Source organism: Paroedura picta, chromosome 1 (assembly GCF_049243985.1).
Source record: "Paroedura picta isolate Pp20150507F chromosome 1, Ppicta_v3.0, whole genome shotgun sequence".
In the NCBI taxonomy this organism is placed as follows: domain Eukaryota; kingdom Metazoa; phylum Chordata; class Lepidosauria; order Squamata; family Gekkonidae; genus Paroedura; species Paroedura picta.
The window spans coordinates 122,761,374-122,777,264 of record NC_135369.1 but is presented as its reverse complement, the minus strand read 5'-3'; the positions used below and the strand labels follow the sequence as shown (position 1 = coordinate 122,777,264).

The 15,891-nt window shown below is 42.8% G+C and overlaps 1 protein-coding gene across 2 annotated transcripts in view; it reads right to left on the bottom strand.

The window, feature by feature from the left end:
* Positions 1 to 6,741: 6,741 nt before the first annotated feature.
* Positions 6,742 to 15,891, bottom strand: part of SLC22A16 (solute carrier family 22 member 16) — a 28,928-nt gene continuing 19,778 nt past the window's right edge. For both annotated transcript variants that reach the window (XM_077302059.1, XM_077302069.1), the window contains exons 3-8: positions 12,745 to 12,862; positions 10,897 to 11,443; positions 8,903 to 9,030; positions 8,115 to 8,224; positions 7,927 to 8,026; positions 6,742 to 7,254 (exon numbers count right to left, since the gene is read on the bottom strand). In XM_077302059.1, the coding sequence (XP_077158174.1) occupies positions 7,042 to 7,254; positions 7,927 to 8,026; positions 8,115 to 8,224; positions 8,903 to 9,030; positions 10,897 to 11,443; positions 12,745 to 12,862 (1,216 nt within the window). In that variant the 3' untranslated portion in view covers positions 6,742 to 7,041. The remainder of the gene's footprint in view (positions 7,255 to 7,926; positions 8,027 to 8,114; positions 8,225 to 8,902; positions 9,031 to 10,896; positions 11,444 to 12,744; positions 12,863 to 15,891) is intronic.

The following is a 15,891-nucleotide window of genomic DNA, read 5'->3' as shown; positions in this document are numbered from 1 at the left end:
CGCCCCTGACCATCAAGCAGCCAATGGGGGGCCGTTATCATGCTCCCAAACAGCCCCTTTCCCTTTAAGGAAGGTTTTTTTAAAAAAAACACACACACACAAACGTTGCAACGAATATGCATTGATTCGTTGCAACGGAGAGACCCATCCAGCTAGCAGGTGGTGTTTGAGCTGCCGTTTCATCGTTGCCATGCTCCCCCCGAGTGAAAAAAAATCGCCCCCCCTCACGGGCGCGATTTTCGGCCAAAAACAGTGTGAAAAATAAAGTGAAAATAAACCAGCAAACGGGCCTCTGCGATGCTTGTGCTTGGTGACTTTAAACAGAGGGGCTGCAGCCAGGGAAGCCTCGCTGGGTAAACGAAGGCTCGCTGGTGCGTTGATCTCTGCTCGCTTGGAGAAAAAAAATGGCGATCGCTTCGCCGGAAGATCAGAGGAGAGAGCCAGGGGGAGGGACTTTGCAGAAACCGCAACAATGGTAATGCACAGAACTTTCCCGCTAGTGTTGCAGATTGGTTGCAGGAATGTAGCGCTTTCCGGAGGATGAACCCACTTTTTGGGATTTCCCTGAAAGCGCTACAACGAAGCGCTTTTTGCAGATCGGTTTCAGGAGTGTTGCAGATTGTCAACGACGTTGTGCATAATGGCAAAACTGTAGCGATTTCAATTAGTAACCATTGTGCTATTTTGGACGAATGTGGAATGGAGTCTTTTCCTCCAGACAACACTGCAATGAATCTGATTAGAGGAACTCCAGCAACCATGTAAGTCCACTGCTATGAGATGCCTAATAAATGAGATTTATAACCAGAAGAAGTCTGTTGGATGCTATCTGTGAATGAGCCATCCCGCTTGAGCTCTGGGACAGAAAAGCCGGCATTAAGTTTCAAGCATTCACAAGATGTTATTTCACATATCGGGGGAAAGGCCCGGAACAGGCATGGGATGAATTATGGACACCCAAGAACAGTATCTTAGAAATGAAGAAGTGTAACTCCCACAAGGCGGGAGCTTTCTGCAAGACTGAGCTCTTCCGCCAGGTCTTTGGTTGAGGCCAGGGCAGTGAGGAAGATCAGTGCCCCCCCCCCGTTGGGTGCCCTTTCAAGTGCTAGTGTTCCTAGCACTGGGTTATGGGAACATCAGTGGCCCCCTCCTAGCCCATGTAATTAGATATTGGTAAGAGGGTCGGGTTAGGTTTTGCCATCATTTTAGTTTATTGATGGATGTCCTGTATTTATCTGGGTTTTATGATGGACTGGCTGTAACCCGCCATGAGCTGGTTTTGGAAGTGGTGGGAAATAAATATCATCATCATCTTTAGCAACCTGTTCTGGGCCAAAATGCCTCTGGGACACATATGTCTGTAGCATATCCCACTGTTTTTTGCATTACTCTTGTTTAATGCCCGTTCCAGTCTGATCCAGGTCGTTCCGGTTTTCACCCTCTAGAGCAGTGATTCCCAAACTTTTTTGGTTTGCCTCCCAGGCCACATCCCTAGTTCCCTTCCCCCCCCCCCCACACACACACACACATACATCAACACAAATCTCTTTCCTGGTGTTAGGTCTACTAAAAATTCAAAACACAATGTACTGCCTACTCTTTTGGGGAGGGGGGTTGTTGTGCAGCAGCCTTTTTTTAGTCTGAAAAAAACACTTTTTGTAAAAGCCACTTTGTGTCCTCATTGGGGAGAAAGACAGATGAAGAAAGAGAGAGAGGAGATCCCTTGGCTAGGAGCAAACAAGAGAATTCTTTTCTGGTCTCCCAAAGATGGGGACTTTGGAGGGACGGCTGCCAATCCTGGATTAAGAAATTCCTGGAGCTCTGGGGTGACGCCTGCAAAGGAGGGAGTCTGAGGAAGGGAAGAAGCCCAGCAGGAATATAATCCTCTCCAGCCCACCTTCTGAAGCTGTCACAATGTAAAACAGTTATACTGAATGCCTTGGAAGTCAAGTTTGACTCTTCGACATGCCATCTATAGCTGTTTGGAGCACCATTTCCTGTGAAAATCTGTCCCACATTGGGATAAGTTTATTATTAGTATAAACCTGAGATAAAAGCAGTTTTATATTTACAATACAATTTATCCATAATAGTATATCAAGGTTGTGGAGATATAGGAATTCTGTGTGAACATATGACATTTTTTGCCACGATGATATAGTGAACACATGAAGCTGCCTTGTACTAAATCAGACTCTTGGTCCTTCAAGGTCAGCATTTGTTGGACTTCTTGTTTTGCATCCTTGTATGCACACTCTGAGGTTGAAGTGATGCATGATGGGAGTGCTCCAACTTGACAGTTGTTGGTTGTGAGTGAGAGATTAGATTGAGAGTCTCTCTGTTCAGGTTCAGGTTCATCTCTCAGAAAATGTTAAATAATCCCTACTTCTGTATTGTGTATATCAAACAAAATGATGTAACAACCAGATTATACCAAATGATGTAACAACCAGAAAGTGTATCTCTGAAGACCAGATTTTTACCTTGGAGAAAAAGCTACTGTTAAATATTGTGTTTGACTGTTTTGTAGAATGTAAGTAAACATATTTGATATTACTACAGAAAATAATATACCTTATTATTTAAAATAAAAAGAAAATAACTAAGGAATTGTTGTCACCTCGCAGCTTTCATATGCAGTTTTTTCACTCCGCTGAACAAATGCTGATTGGGAGATTAGTTTAAGTTGACCAGCTTCCACAAAAGATTTCGTCATTTTTTTCCAGTTAAGATATTGATAGAAATCAAAATCCCAGAATTACCCTCAATATTTTTTTACCATTAAACCCCAGAGTATTGTCTACTCAGACTGGTAGCAACTCTGCAGAATCTTGGACAGAGGTTTTTCATACCACCTACTGCATGGTCACATGAGACCTTCTGCATGCCAAGCAGAGGCTCTGCCATTGAGCCACAGTTCTTCCCTTTTCGTGCCAAAACAGTGTTCAGCACCCAATTTGGTTGATTTGGCGCTTTGCCCATCTGTTTTGAATTGGAACGAGACCCCCTTTCAGGCCCTGGGTTGATTTTGGAATTTTCCTTGTCACCCTCTTCGCTTTTGGAAACTTCGTAGGAGGAGAGAAGTCCATGTGGAAGATTCCAGCCATGTTTTGAAGAAAGGAACATAGGTTTTAGATGCTGTGAGTATATGCAACTATGCATGAAGCCATGGCAGCTACAGATCCTGCTCTGTACTTTCATGACATTATAGAATCATAGAGTTGGAAGGTACCTCCAGGGTCATCTACCCCCTGCACTATGCAGGAACTCACAACTACCAGACTACCCACAATGGCCCCAATTTCATGCCCAAGTGATTCCTCCATCAAAAATCTCCAGAATCCAACCTGGCCTGGAGGAAATTCACCTGTCATCCCACCATAGCAATAAGCAATTCCCTGGATGCGCAAGGAAGGCCCACAAGAGACAAACATGTCTTCCTGCACACCCACTCACAACCTGCCTTTCATAAAATCAGCATTTCGTCAGATAACTATCTAGCCTCTGCTTAAAAACTTCCAAAGGAGGAGAACCTACCACCTCCCAAGGAAGGCTGTTCCACTGAGGAACCACTCTGTCAGGAACTTCTTCCAGTTGTTTAGCTGAAAATTCTTTTGAATTAATTTAAACCCATTGGTTCTGGTCTGATCCTCTGGGACATCAGAAAACAACTCTGTTCAACAACTCAGATGCTTCAGCAAAATAAACAAACACAGCCTTGGCTCTCCATACTATGTGAGTATTTTTCACCCTAATCTAACAGTTACCCTTATATTACAGATAGAGTACATTGAGATCAAATACATTGAATTTATTACTAATACTTTGTGGAGGTATGGAGGTATTCTTGTACATCTCCAATTATTATTTGTTACATTATGTTATACTAATAAGGATATTCTGTGACTTAGGACTCATTACTGCCACTGCCAATAGGGAGAGAGCACTGTCCCAATGAGGGCAAATTAGTTCATATTGTGTGCAGACAACTCACTCCCTATTTGATTGGCCCTCCCTGAGGGTTTGCCACCAATAGAGAGAGAGCAGTCTCCCAGTTAGGGTATCTGTCCTCTTCCTGCTGCTTGCTGGATGGAAGTGCCTCTCTCTCTCTGAAAGATCCTGTTGCTGGTAAGTTGCCCCAACCTCAGCCTCTTCCCATTCTCCATATCTCCCAGGCAAGGGAGGGAAGCCAGCTGCTTCCTTGGCCTCAGGTTTCAGCTTTCTGCTGAAAAGAAGTACAGACAAGCTGACACAGGAAGTCAGAGAGAATCAGTATTTCAAAAACAGAATGCCAAGGGGCATACAGAATGCAATGAATGCCTTAATTCAGGTAGTCAAGGGTATCAGCAGAAGGAACAGGTCCACAATCCAGGCCTCCCAGCCTCAAGTTAATATAAACTGTCAGTAGCCTTTCATTCCCCACTCTGTGGTGACTCACATTCTTCCTCAGTCAGCAGCTGTCTGGCTAACGAGGTGGCGCCTTTAGACTAGAGCTCTCTTCTAGCACATAGCTGGCATTGCTTAATTGGCTCAGGTGAGCTGAGAAGGCAGGGAGCTGCAGCTGGAAGCTGGGCAGAGCAATGAGGAGCTTCTGCAACAACTTTGGAATCTAAACCCTGGTTTTTCTGCAGCTGCATTCCTGCCTGCTGGTCAGAGCTCTGTGTCTGTTGAATATCTGGCTGGGCCAAGCTGTCATCCAGCTGAGGATCGTGTAATTGGGAGACTTTTTCTCCAAGGAGTGCTCAATAAGAAGACATGGGCTAATACTTCCCCATGGCCCTGCAGCTGGTCATCAGAGTGCTCTTTGCTTCCTCCCCTCCCCCTCCTTGGGTTAGGGGGATCCAGCAGCCTTTGCCACCCAGTCTAGTCCTTAGGAGATGTGGGGGGTGTTCTTAGACTTTCTTCCCATTTTTGCTGTTCAGTTCCTGTATTTTCAAAAAGTAATACTTTATGAAATGCTGGTTTTGTGTTACAGCTGATGTCATACCCAAAGCAAACATATTTTTAAAGATTTATATGACCTACCTTGGGGTTTTTTCCAACCCTCATACTAGATCAGTAAAGGGAACTTTCTGTCCACATGGAACAATGCTACAAGTAAGTAGAATCCATGGAGCAGTTTCCTATCCCAGCTGGAAACCTCAGAGGGAGCAAGAAGCTGACATCTATACTAGTGGGCAGGTGACACAGGGAACAACCTTATTGCAAACACCCTGAAGGCTATCCTTAGAAGAGCAAGAAAAGAGAAGCAGGGAGCACTGCAGGGAAGCTACTGATAAAAGTAAAAGAAACGGTGTGGCTCAAGAGGGACCTCTAAAGCTTTGGCCTGAACTGAAGGGGGAGGTGGTGAAGGACAGAGGCTCCATGCCAACTCCTTTCATTTCCATCTGAGACTATAGAGAACTGTTGTGAGAACCAGCCCATATGGCAATAGCCACGAATCTCCCTCTGTAGCCTTCTTAAGCACAGCAGGCATAGTTGGGGTTGCCAGAGGAAAAGTATCAGTGGTGGGAGAAATTCAGAAACCTCAAGTTAGCATCACAAAAGGAATTGGAGTGTAGGGAAGGGCCATTGTTTTAGACTCCCCAGTCTTATGAACAGAGTAAAATGTAGATATGCAGAAAATATCCCACTGTTCTACAACATCAGTCATGGAGCTGAAGGCCTGTGATCTGGAGACCCAGGCCTTGTTCTGCAAGTTGGTCCAGTGCATCCCTAACACATGCCACATTTCATACCTGTTTCAACTGAATGAAACAAAGCAGTCACTCATAAAATCCTCTGATGGTTCTGTCCGTTCTTTGAAATCTTTGGCTCACAAAGACAAGATTTTATTAAAGACTATATATGAGTTGATTTCCACCACCTGCCAGGCGCTGCTCTTTTCTGCATGTTTCCCTTCTCATACAGAGTTGCTGCTCTTAGTTGCATAGAGAAAAAGACATGCTGGTTGGTGGGTGCAGTGAAAAGGAAGAATCAGGATAAATGGCCCCTCATTCTACTTCTGCCAGGGCAGCCTTTAGATACCATGAGTGGGAAGGACTGTTTTCTTTCAGTTACATTCCTTGCTGTGCCCCCACCCCCACCCCAGCTTTTATCCCCTTTCTTGTCTGTTTAGGTCTGATGACCTCCAGCATCAGCTATTAGGTGGTCAAAATAGACTCCTGAGGAAAATAGAGGGTGGGGTGGGGTGGGCATGTCTTCCAGCACATTGTGCTGGTGGTTGATAGGACTCAATAAGGTAATGGATCTTATTATATGAATTCAGAGAAGTATAATATATCATAGGTCAACTGTAATCAACCATAAGGAATATCTGCAAATTTATTTCTAAGTATTTTCAGGCTACCTTCAAGAATTGTTGAACTGTATCTCCAATCTCTATAAACTGTTTTAAGTTTTTAAGTGAAATGAAGGGGGGGGGAGTCTAGCAGTCTTTTTAAGGTAATAGTTTTACCCCTGCTGAGCATATATGACTAAAGGTAATGTACGGTTAACATTTTGTTTTACTAACAGAATGTCTCCTTTAACAGTCAAAGAATGTACAAGCCATCTGCACATCCTACAAATGTAGGTTTCCATCAGAAATTGTAGCCCAGCTTCTTAAATAACCATGCTCCTAAACCATGAGACAAAAGCCTAACCCTGTACCTACCACAACAGATCACTGCACAATCACAATAGCATTTCCCTCTTCTCTACAAGAATTGTGTCAATACTTCAAGCATATGAAAGCAACAATTCAGATTCCTGACCTTGTTGTCAGCACACAATTTTTAATTTGGTGACAAAAAAGGCAGAACGATATGAAAGAGAAAAGTTTTAAGTATTTTTATGAATCTTGCAAAAATGCTTCTCAAGAAATATCTTCCAAATATTAATCAGGTACCTCAGATCAGATCCAAACATTTTGTACAAGTCTCTGTTTTTGTCTCTTGTTGATATGCCAAGAGAATATATAGAGTATGATGCATATACTATCCAATCTGCCAATAAAGGAGCTCAATACAATACATGGCAACTAAGATGAAAACAGCACTCTTATGGGTCATTGCCATATGACTCTGGGCTCAGCATCTCAGTTTTTTCTGGAGCCCTACCACTCTGGACTGCAGGAGGTTTTTCTGTAGTGTTGCTTCTGCTGGCTCCAAGTTCTATAGCTTCTGCCCAAGTATTTGTCAGTGGTTTTCCAAGAGTTTCTGGCAGCATCAGTGTTAATAATCCACCCATAAAGGCCACAATTCCAACAATCATCTAAAAGAGAACAGAGTTCATAAAAACAAGGGTTGTTAACTCATTGGGTGGGGGGGGAAGGAAAGGGGTTGGGTTGTTTCTCTGCTGTGATGTACTCTGGTTTTGATGCTGCCTGAGTCCTTCATCTTGTACTTTTAGAAAGTTAAATTTAAGGTGGTGGATCTTACTATATTTTTGGAAGTGATGATTGCTTGCCCTGACCTGGAGAGCCCATGCTATCCTGATCTTGTCAGATCTCAAAAGCTAAGCAGAGTTGACCCTGGCTGGTAAATGGAAATAAGATCTCCAAGGAATACTAGGGTCATGATACAGAGGCAGGCAATGGCAAAACCAGCTCTGAATATCTCTTGCACTGAGAACCCTACAGGGTCACCATCAGTCAGTTCTGATTTGATGGCACTTTTTACTACCAGTGATTGCTTGCTGCCGGGTCTTCTTATTACTGATAACTATTTATTGTTTTTGTTGTTTCACATTTATTCACTTTGTTGCAAGATACTCTGAGTGCTTCTGAGCAGAAGAGTGCTACCACAGATAGTGCAACTATTTGTGGATGGTCTCAGTGTCCTATTGTGGATCAGATACCCCTGACTTCAGAGAGAGACAGAATGAACATGGGACATGGAAATTGAAGCAGTCAGACTTGATAAGTCTAATAAAACAGACACTTACCTGTGGCATAAAAATCCAGACACTTGACAGATAGACACAGAAAGGTGCCACCACACTTCCTACACGGCACATCATGCTCCCACTTCCAACAGCAAGGGACCTGAGCAGTAGACAGAACACTTGTTTTAGACAGAGGCTGCCATGTTTTTCCACATCTTTAACTGTAAGGAAAAATATGGTCACCTTACCTTACAACTGTAGGATAAAGCTCTGCCGTATACAGGTATATTAGGCCAAATGCAACACCTATTGCAAACTTCCCAGCCATATTGGCTATGATATTTAATATTCTGAAATCCTGTTAAGAGAAAACAGACTTTATAAAGCAACTCCACACCCCAGAATTCAGATCATAATGAAGGTTTTTCTTTATACACTATGAAATCTCATTACAGGGTTAACTGTTCATAATAGATAATGTTTTTTATTAGCCCTCTGAATTCAAGCCCTGCATTTAATCATGGAAGGACAACATTTGTAATAAAGGTTTAAGAATCAACATTGTGGCACCAAAGGCTCCAGTTTTATTTCATAAGTTTCAGCTGCCCATGCACTGTCACCGCTGCAAAGTCCTTGGGTGCAATGCTTTAAATGGTAAGCCATAAGCAATGGCTTACCATTTATTTATTATTATCATTGTTTATTTTTGCGATTTCTAGCCTGCCCTTCTCCAAAATTGGTCTCAGGATGGGGTACAATGGCAACCAGCCAAGCCAGGATATCACCAGAAGTGAGCTCAGCTGAAAAGTGAAGAAAGTGGGAACAATTTGTTTCCACAAGATTACTAAGGGCATTCTGGTCCTTTCAAGATGAATTAAAATGGCATAGTCATATGAATCCAATATGTACTTGTAACCTTTTGTAAGTGAACCTGAGAGTCAGCATCACAGGATAGATCTAAGACTCTTGCACTGGAGAACAAGATGCAGTATATGCAGCGTATTTCTCTGTAGGTCTCCAGATGTAAGTCACTAACCTGAGGTATCAACATTAACAGAGCACAAGTCACAGCACTTGATATGAGGAATGGGATCAACGTATTCCTTCTTCCCAGCTTGTCCATTCCTATGCAAGCGATGACATATGCAGGGATTTCCACAGCACCTGCCATTAGATAATAAACTTTAGAATGTTTTTAAATGCATGACTATTTTAATGCTTGGCATAATGTTGATCTGCTCTCTATATAATATTTCTGTTTTATTAAAAGATCTGGCAACATATAGTGGCTAAAAGCATACCTTTGCTCAAAAAGGGCCCCTTGTTTGATTCTTAAATCGGCCATAAATTCACAAGCTCAGCTCTCCTCATCTGCAACGTGGGAGTAATAATAAGTCTGCCTTATAGTGTTGTACAGATTACTAAGAAAATGAATGTGAAATATATTCATCACTCAGCTAAAGTGCTATATACAACACTAGTTACGAAGAACCAATTGTTCCCGTGTTAAACAGTTACCTGCGCCAAGAAAGAAGAGTTGCAGCATTTTAAAGAGGCATATACTTTCATTTGTCTCTAAAACACATATAATTGAGTCATTTGATTTCATTTATTAGAGAATTTCATAAAAACTAATGAAGAAGTTCCCTAAATGTGCACACACAGAAACTTCTTCAGAGTAACTGGAACTTTTATGACTATCAACTTGATCCTAAACAGCCTAAATAATGGATACAAGCCTGTCAAACAAATTCTCATTTCAACAGAAGTGTCTGATGTGCAGTGCTTAATTGGCACTTTGAAGTACCTCAGTTTGGCTGGATTATACTTTGAATGGTTAAGACAAAGAGGTCAGCCAACTTCCAGTGGGTTTCACACATTTTTTTTTTTAGGACTTGTAAATTCTACTTTTACAAATAATGATTGCCAGAACATATTCACAATACATTGCAATAAAAAACTTCTTCATTCATCTTCTTAAGCAACCTCATAAAATATCAGCTTATAATGCCATTTGGATGATACATGTCAATCCAACCTTGCCTTCTGCTCCATACGTTATGGCACAGATAGTTGTGCTACAACAGAATCCTATGCAATCCTTTACTCTGCTCTGGTTAAGCCTTACTTGGAGTACTGTGTTCAGTTTTGGGTACCCCAGTTGAAGAGGGATGTAGACAAACTGGGGCACGTCCAGAGGATGGCAACAAAGATGGTGAGGGGTTTGGAAAAAAAGAAATTCCAAAAGAAATTCCATCTCAACATCCGGAAGAAGTTTCTGACAGAGTGGTTTCTCAGTGGAACAGGATTCCTTGGGAAGTGGTGGATTCTCCATCTTTGGATATTTTTAAACAGAGCCTGGGTAGATAGCCATCTGATGGAGAGGCTGATTCTGTGAAGGCTCAAGGGGGTGGCAGGTTACAGTGGATGAGCGATAGGGTTGTGAGTGTACTGCATAGTGTAGGGGGTTGGACTAGATGACCCATGAGGATCCTTAAAACTCTTATTCTATGATTCTAAGAGCAGTTCAGCCTCTCATAGGTCCTCTGCCTTTGTTACTCTCTCTCTTTGCTAGCATAGATATCTAGCAGTGTTTGGTGGCCACATCTCACTTCCAGCTCCATTAAGATACTGTTTGAGGGGTATAGGCAGGCCAGCACTCTTTATTCTCAGGATCTTTGCACTCTGAGGAAGAAAGATGTGGGGGTGCAGAGTGGTACACCGAGGTGCACATTCAACGATCCCCACCCAGTATGGAGAGCAATACCAACCTGATGCCTTTTGTGTGAACAGGTTTCTGAACAACTGTGCATAAAAGCCCAAAGTGAGGCTATCTGAGATGCAAATGTTCTTGAGTTGTAAGGTCAAACATCCATATTAAGCACTGCACTTGAAATGGCTGATATATTGTAATTTGCAGGGAACTGGACCTACCTTAGAAGTCATTCATGGGCATAACAATCATTAGACATTTATAAAATAAATGGTTGTATTTCTTTTGCAAGTCAATTACATAAATAAAATATTTACCTATGAGGAAAAGATTTAAATATTCATTGCCTCCAAGGTTCACGGAACTGAGGGAGAATACATAGTATCCTAAACTCCCAGTGAACCAAACCAGCCAAACTGTAATGGTCCTTCTTGCAATGTGCCAGTTACGAAACAGATCTAAGATGTTGTGCTTCTTCATGGAAGAATGGTCATTATCACTCGTTGTGCTACTGACTAGATCGCCTTGCAGTGAACACAGTTCAGAAATTTTACAAGGAGTGCTTACTTTATTCCACCTTGCCATTATATTAATTACTTTTTGGGCTTCTTCGTATCTTCCTTCTGTGAGCAGCCAGAAGGGGGTCTCAGGGAGCATCCAGCAGCACAAGACAAAGGGGAGAGTTGTTAAAGAGAGGCATATCTGGTAGACCCACCAGGTGTCAGCCAAATAGCCTACCAGGGCCACAACCATAATCCCCACAGCAAAAAATGCATGGATATGCATGGATGCCCACGTGCGATACTTTATGCCAACATATTCAGTCACATACACAAAGACGACAACCAGATAACCACTTGAAACCTGAGGGGGAAGAACAGAGAAAGAAAAAATGGTTTAAGTCCATTGCCCTTGTATTACTCAAATAGAAATCAAACTTCAGTATTACTAAGCTTGTAAATTCCAAGTTCTGCAATAAAGAGTAAATGAAGAAACAGTACTCTCTCTCTCTCTCTCTCTCTCTCTCTCTCTCTCTCTCTCTCTCTCTCTCTCTCTCTCTCTCTCTCTCTCTCTCTCTCTCTCTCTCTCATCTGTGTGTGTGTGTGTGTGTGTGTAAATATAGGGTACAATCCAGCTGACAAGAGCTAATATGGCAGTTCCTAGAGTGTTAGACTAGAGTCAGGCAGAACTGTGCTCTAATATCCTCTCAAGGTCTAACAAGACATTACTGATATCACCAATCTGCATTAGCCTGTTAGACTCAAATTACAGCTGCACACATTCCCCAGTCAGATCAGGGCCACTCCAACACTAGTTTTCTAATAAAACTAGAACCAAAACACTTTTATTAGTCTTAGAGGATAAAAAGATTGATTCCCTTTTTTATCCTACCTTTTTGTTTTCCTTTATGGGACTATAACACTGCTGTAGCTCCACTGGCAACCAGAAGAATAGCACAGTAGTGAAAAGGCCAACCCCTCTCCTCCCTGTGCAGCCCCAGTCTGAAACAAGTTACTGCACAGTGGGAAATCAGCTTTAAAAATGGTTGGAAGATCTAATCCCATCATGGTTTTTTTTTTAGCATTTAATCTGTTTTGAATGTTGCTTGAGAAGCATCCTGATTAATGGCCAGCCTTGTATCTCAGCCTAGTTTGTCCCACAAAATACTTGTGTATGAAAAAAAATAGTCCACAGTCCTGTCTACTTAGAAGAGTAGCAAACAGGTGTAATAATACATTAAATTTTTAAGCTCCGCTGATTTCAAAAGAAAAAAAGGTATACTTAACTCTGCAGCTGAAATCAGTGGGACCTTGACTCAACTGTGCCATACATATTAAGGTAAATTCTATATCAAGTTGTGTAAAAAGGGTAGGCAACCATCCACATATAAAACAAGAAGCAGTTCCTGTGTGTGCAGAATTGCATATACACAGTGAGCTACCTGGATTTAATTTTACTGTAAAATCCTTAATTGAGATACACTCTGTGTATCTTAACTCTTTTGAAGATTGCACTGGTAGCCAACTGAATTTAATTTTAATCTACTGAAATCCCACTGAAACCTATTTTGCTCAAATACTCTGGCATAAGAGGTGTGGGGATAGCTGCCACTTTTGGAGGAACAAGTGACTTAAATTTTACAAACAAACAACTTTGGTTCTTACCATTGCAAGGAGGAAACGGACAATCACAAAACTATAGTAGTCAAATGTGAATGCCACTGCAACACCAAATAAGAACTGTCCAGTACTTGTAAACCATATTACGTGTCGTCTCCCTGTTCTGTAAAATGCGTATAAAACACAATCATAATTGTTGATATTGGAAGCACAGAATTAGAAAAGCATTTGCAGTTTATGGGCTTACATTCCTCTGATTTAACAGAATATCCCACTGATGCCATATCTGAAGCTGTTTTACTACAGTAGCCAAAAACTATACATTTGACATAAAAATAACTGAAAACCCCACGCCAAAATAGATGTTTATTTGTCTGTTTTTAAAAATGGAATTATTTCAATGATTTCTTCATCTGGCATAGAGTTCATGGGATACAGTAACCAGGTGCATCCACCTAGCAAGACTTCTCCTTTCTGCACTCACTGGAGCATTCACTCAGGGGCTTTTTGCACGCCTTCAAAATCGCACAATGGTTGCCAATTGGAAACGCTATTGATTTGCCATAACGCACGACGTCGTAGACAATCTGCCACACACCTGAAACCAATCTGCAAAAAGCGCTTCCTTGTAGCGCTTTCAGGGGAATCCCCAAAAGTGGATTCACCCTCCGGAAAGCGCTACACTCTTGCAACCAATCTGCAACACTAGCGAAAAAGACCTGTGTGTTAACATTGTTGCGGTTTCTTCAAAGTCCCTCCTCCTGAGCCTGTCCTCCAAACTTCCGGCGAAGCGATCGCCATTTTTTTCTCTCCGAGCGAGCAGGGATAAACGCACCAGCGAGCCTCTTTCTGTTTAGAGGCTTCCCTGGCTTCAGTCCTTCACCTTTAGTCACTAAGCACAAACCACATAAAAGCCCGTTTGCTGAAATAAAGTCCCTTTATTTTTTACACATTAATTCAACGTGGCAACGATCATACGATCAAACAACAGCTCACATTAGGCAGCTGGATGGGTCTCTCCGTTGCAACGAATCTACACAGATTCGTTACAATGGGTCTGTTTTTTAAAAAAAAAAACCTTTCTTAAAGGGAAAGGGGCTGTTTGGGAGCATGCTAACGGCTGCCCATTGGCTGCTTGACGGCCAGGGGCGGGACGAGCTTGGCAATAGTGCTTCCTTTTCTGCCGAGACCGGAAGCTGTGGGAAACGCTACAAAACGCAACTGGATTCCACTACAAAGGCAGGTATGCATAACGACGAATTCCACTATTTTAAATGGCGATTTTTCATTCAGTGACCAATTTGCAACAAAGATCCCGGTGCGTAAAGCCCCTCAGGTTTCCTGCACACTTTCTTCCATTAACCACCATTCCCCCTGTATTTTCCATGTCATGCCACCAGAGGGCATGACAAATAATTGTTATAGCACTATAGTAATTGCCATTTTTTAAAGTCATGTAATGGTACAGCCATTAGGGAGTGATCAAAGGAAAATGGCAGCAATGTGAACAGGGCCATTAACGTAATGCACCTTCCCATCCAGATGACATGCCAACATCCAGGATTGTGTTTTTTGCAGGAAAGATGACAGTAAGCCAAATCTGAGAAACTGAATGCTGTTGGGGGGGGGGGCTGGAATATTAATAATTAGAAAGCAACATAACGTAGGTACTCTCAAATTCTGTGAGTTGGATCCAACCAACTTTTCCACTGGAAAATAGATTCCCTATGGCCAACCAAAAAGGTTATACTGGGGATCAGGAGACCTACGTGGACCAAACTATGTGGGATGAAGACTATAGCTAGCAGAAGAATTTAAGAAGATTGAGCTAAAATACTGGCTGGATCCAAACCTGTTATTGGATCAGGAACTGTGCCCATTACTGGGTTCTTTATGCCTGCATGCCTGGTTTCAGTTGTTAGATGAGAGCCATATGACTGATACAGAACAGATGCTTGGCAGTGTTGTCAGTTCCAGCAGGGCCAGTCCTTTGTTTGGAGGTGTGAAGACTGAGTCCAGCTCCCCTTTAGCAGCCTACAAACAATGACATCACCTATTATCTTTTTGGCACTGTGCTGCTCAGCAGGTAGGCCTTGCAGGTTACTGGCACTCAGGCCAGAGCACTGGTCACGGGGTTCCACAGAAAGACTTTGATGTCACTGTTTGCAAGGTTTTGTTAGATATTTTCAAAAGATACTTATAGAGATGCAGTTATGTGCATTTGCAGCAAGTCAGTGTGGAAACATTATTACAGCTGCTCTTCCAGCTGAGATTGTGTTCCATGTCCTCCAAAGCTTGCGTCTGCCCCATGGAGTCAAAATCAAGAATTACTTCCTTTCAATAAGTAAAAGAGCTTCTTCTGTCAAAGTAAGCCTCTCATTTAGCAGAAGGAAATCCTTTGGGTCCAGACTTCTGCGTGTGCAGAAGAGGAAGTGTGAAGGAACAGAATTCCTCAGCCACTTATACTTTCTCTTATTCCCTTATTTTGACTCCACCTGCCATTAGTCCTCAAGGCTACTGATACCAGGGATGTCGAACATACATCCAGGAGACTGGTACAGGCCCATCAAGAACTCTTATTCAGTCCCTGAGCAATTAGGGCAAGGCAGGGAAGCAGGAAGTTGCTCGGGAGGGGGTGAGCAGGCACACACGGAGAGGTTTGTTTGGTCAAGGCTTTCAAGGAGCAGGTCTAGGAGGCTGAGGTAAAGTAGTGTGGGGGAATGGCAGCAAAGGCAGTGAAAGAGGAGACACGGCATTTCTCCCCCCCCCCCCGCCCCATCTCTTCCAAATGCAGCTCAATGAGGATAGAGGAAGTCACGACACGGAAGGGTGGAGCTGAGTGGCTGACACAGTAACTGCCGCACCAAACGGCAACTGTGAGAGGGTTGGCAGGAGTGAGCACATAGAATGGTGGTTTGCTGATGAGAGGATTGGGCCAGCCAGGGAGAGAGGAGGAGGGCTGGGAATTGGCAGGCAAGTGGTTTGTGCTGCTATGAGGGGAAAGGTGTCCTGGTCCCAGAAGCAAAGGGAAGGGCAAAGGAGAAAAGGGGTGCTGCTGTCACTGGCACACGTCTGAACAGCTGCAGAACCAGGAGGCAGAATGAGGACTGGAGAGGTTGGGAGACAGCAACCTCCCTTCTCCCCCACAAAGGAAAAGGGGTCACAGGAGGACAAAAAGCACCCCTTGAAGTC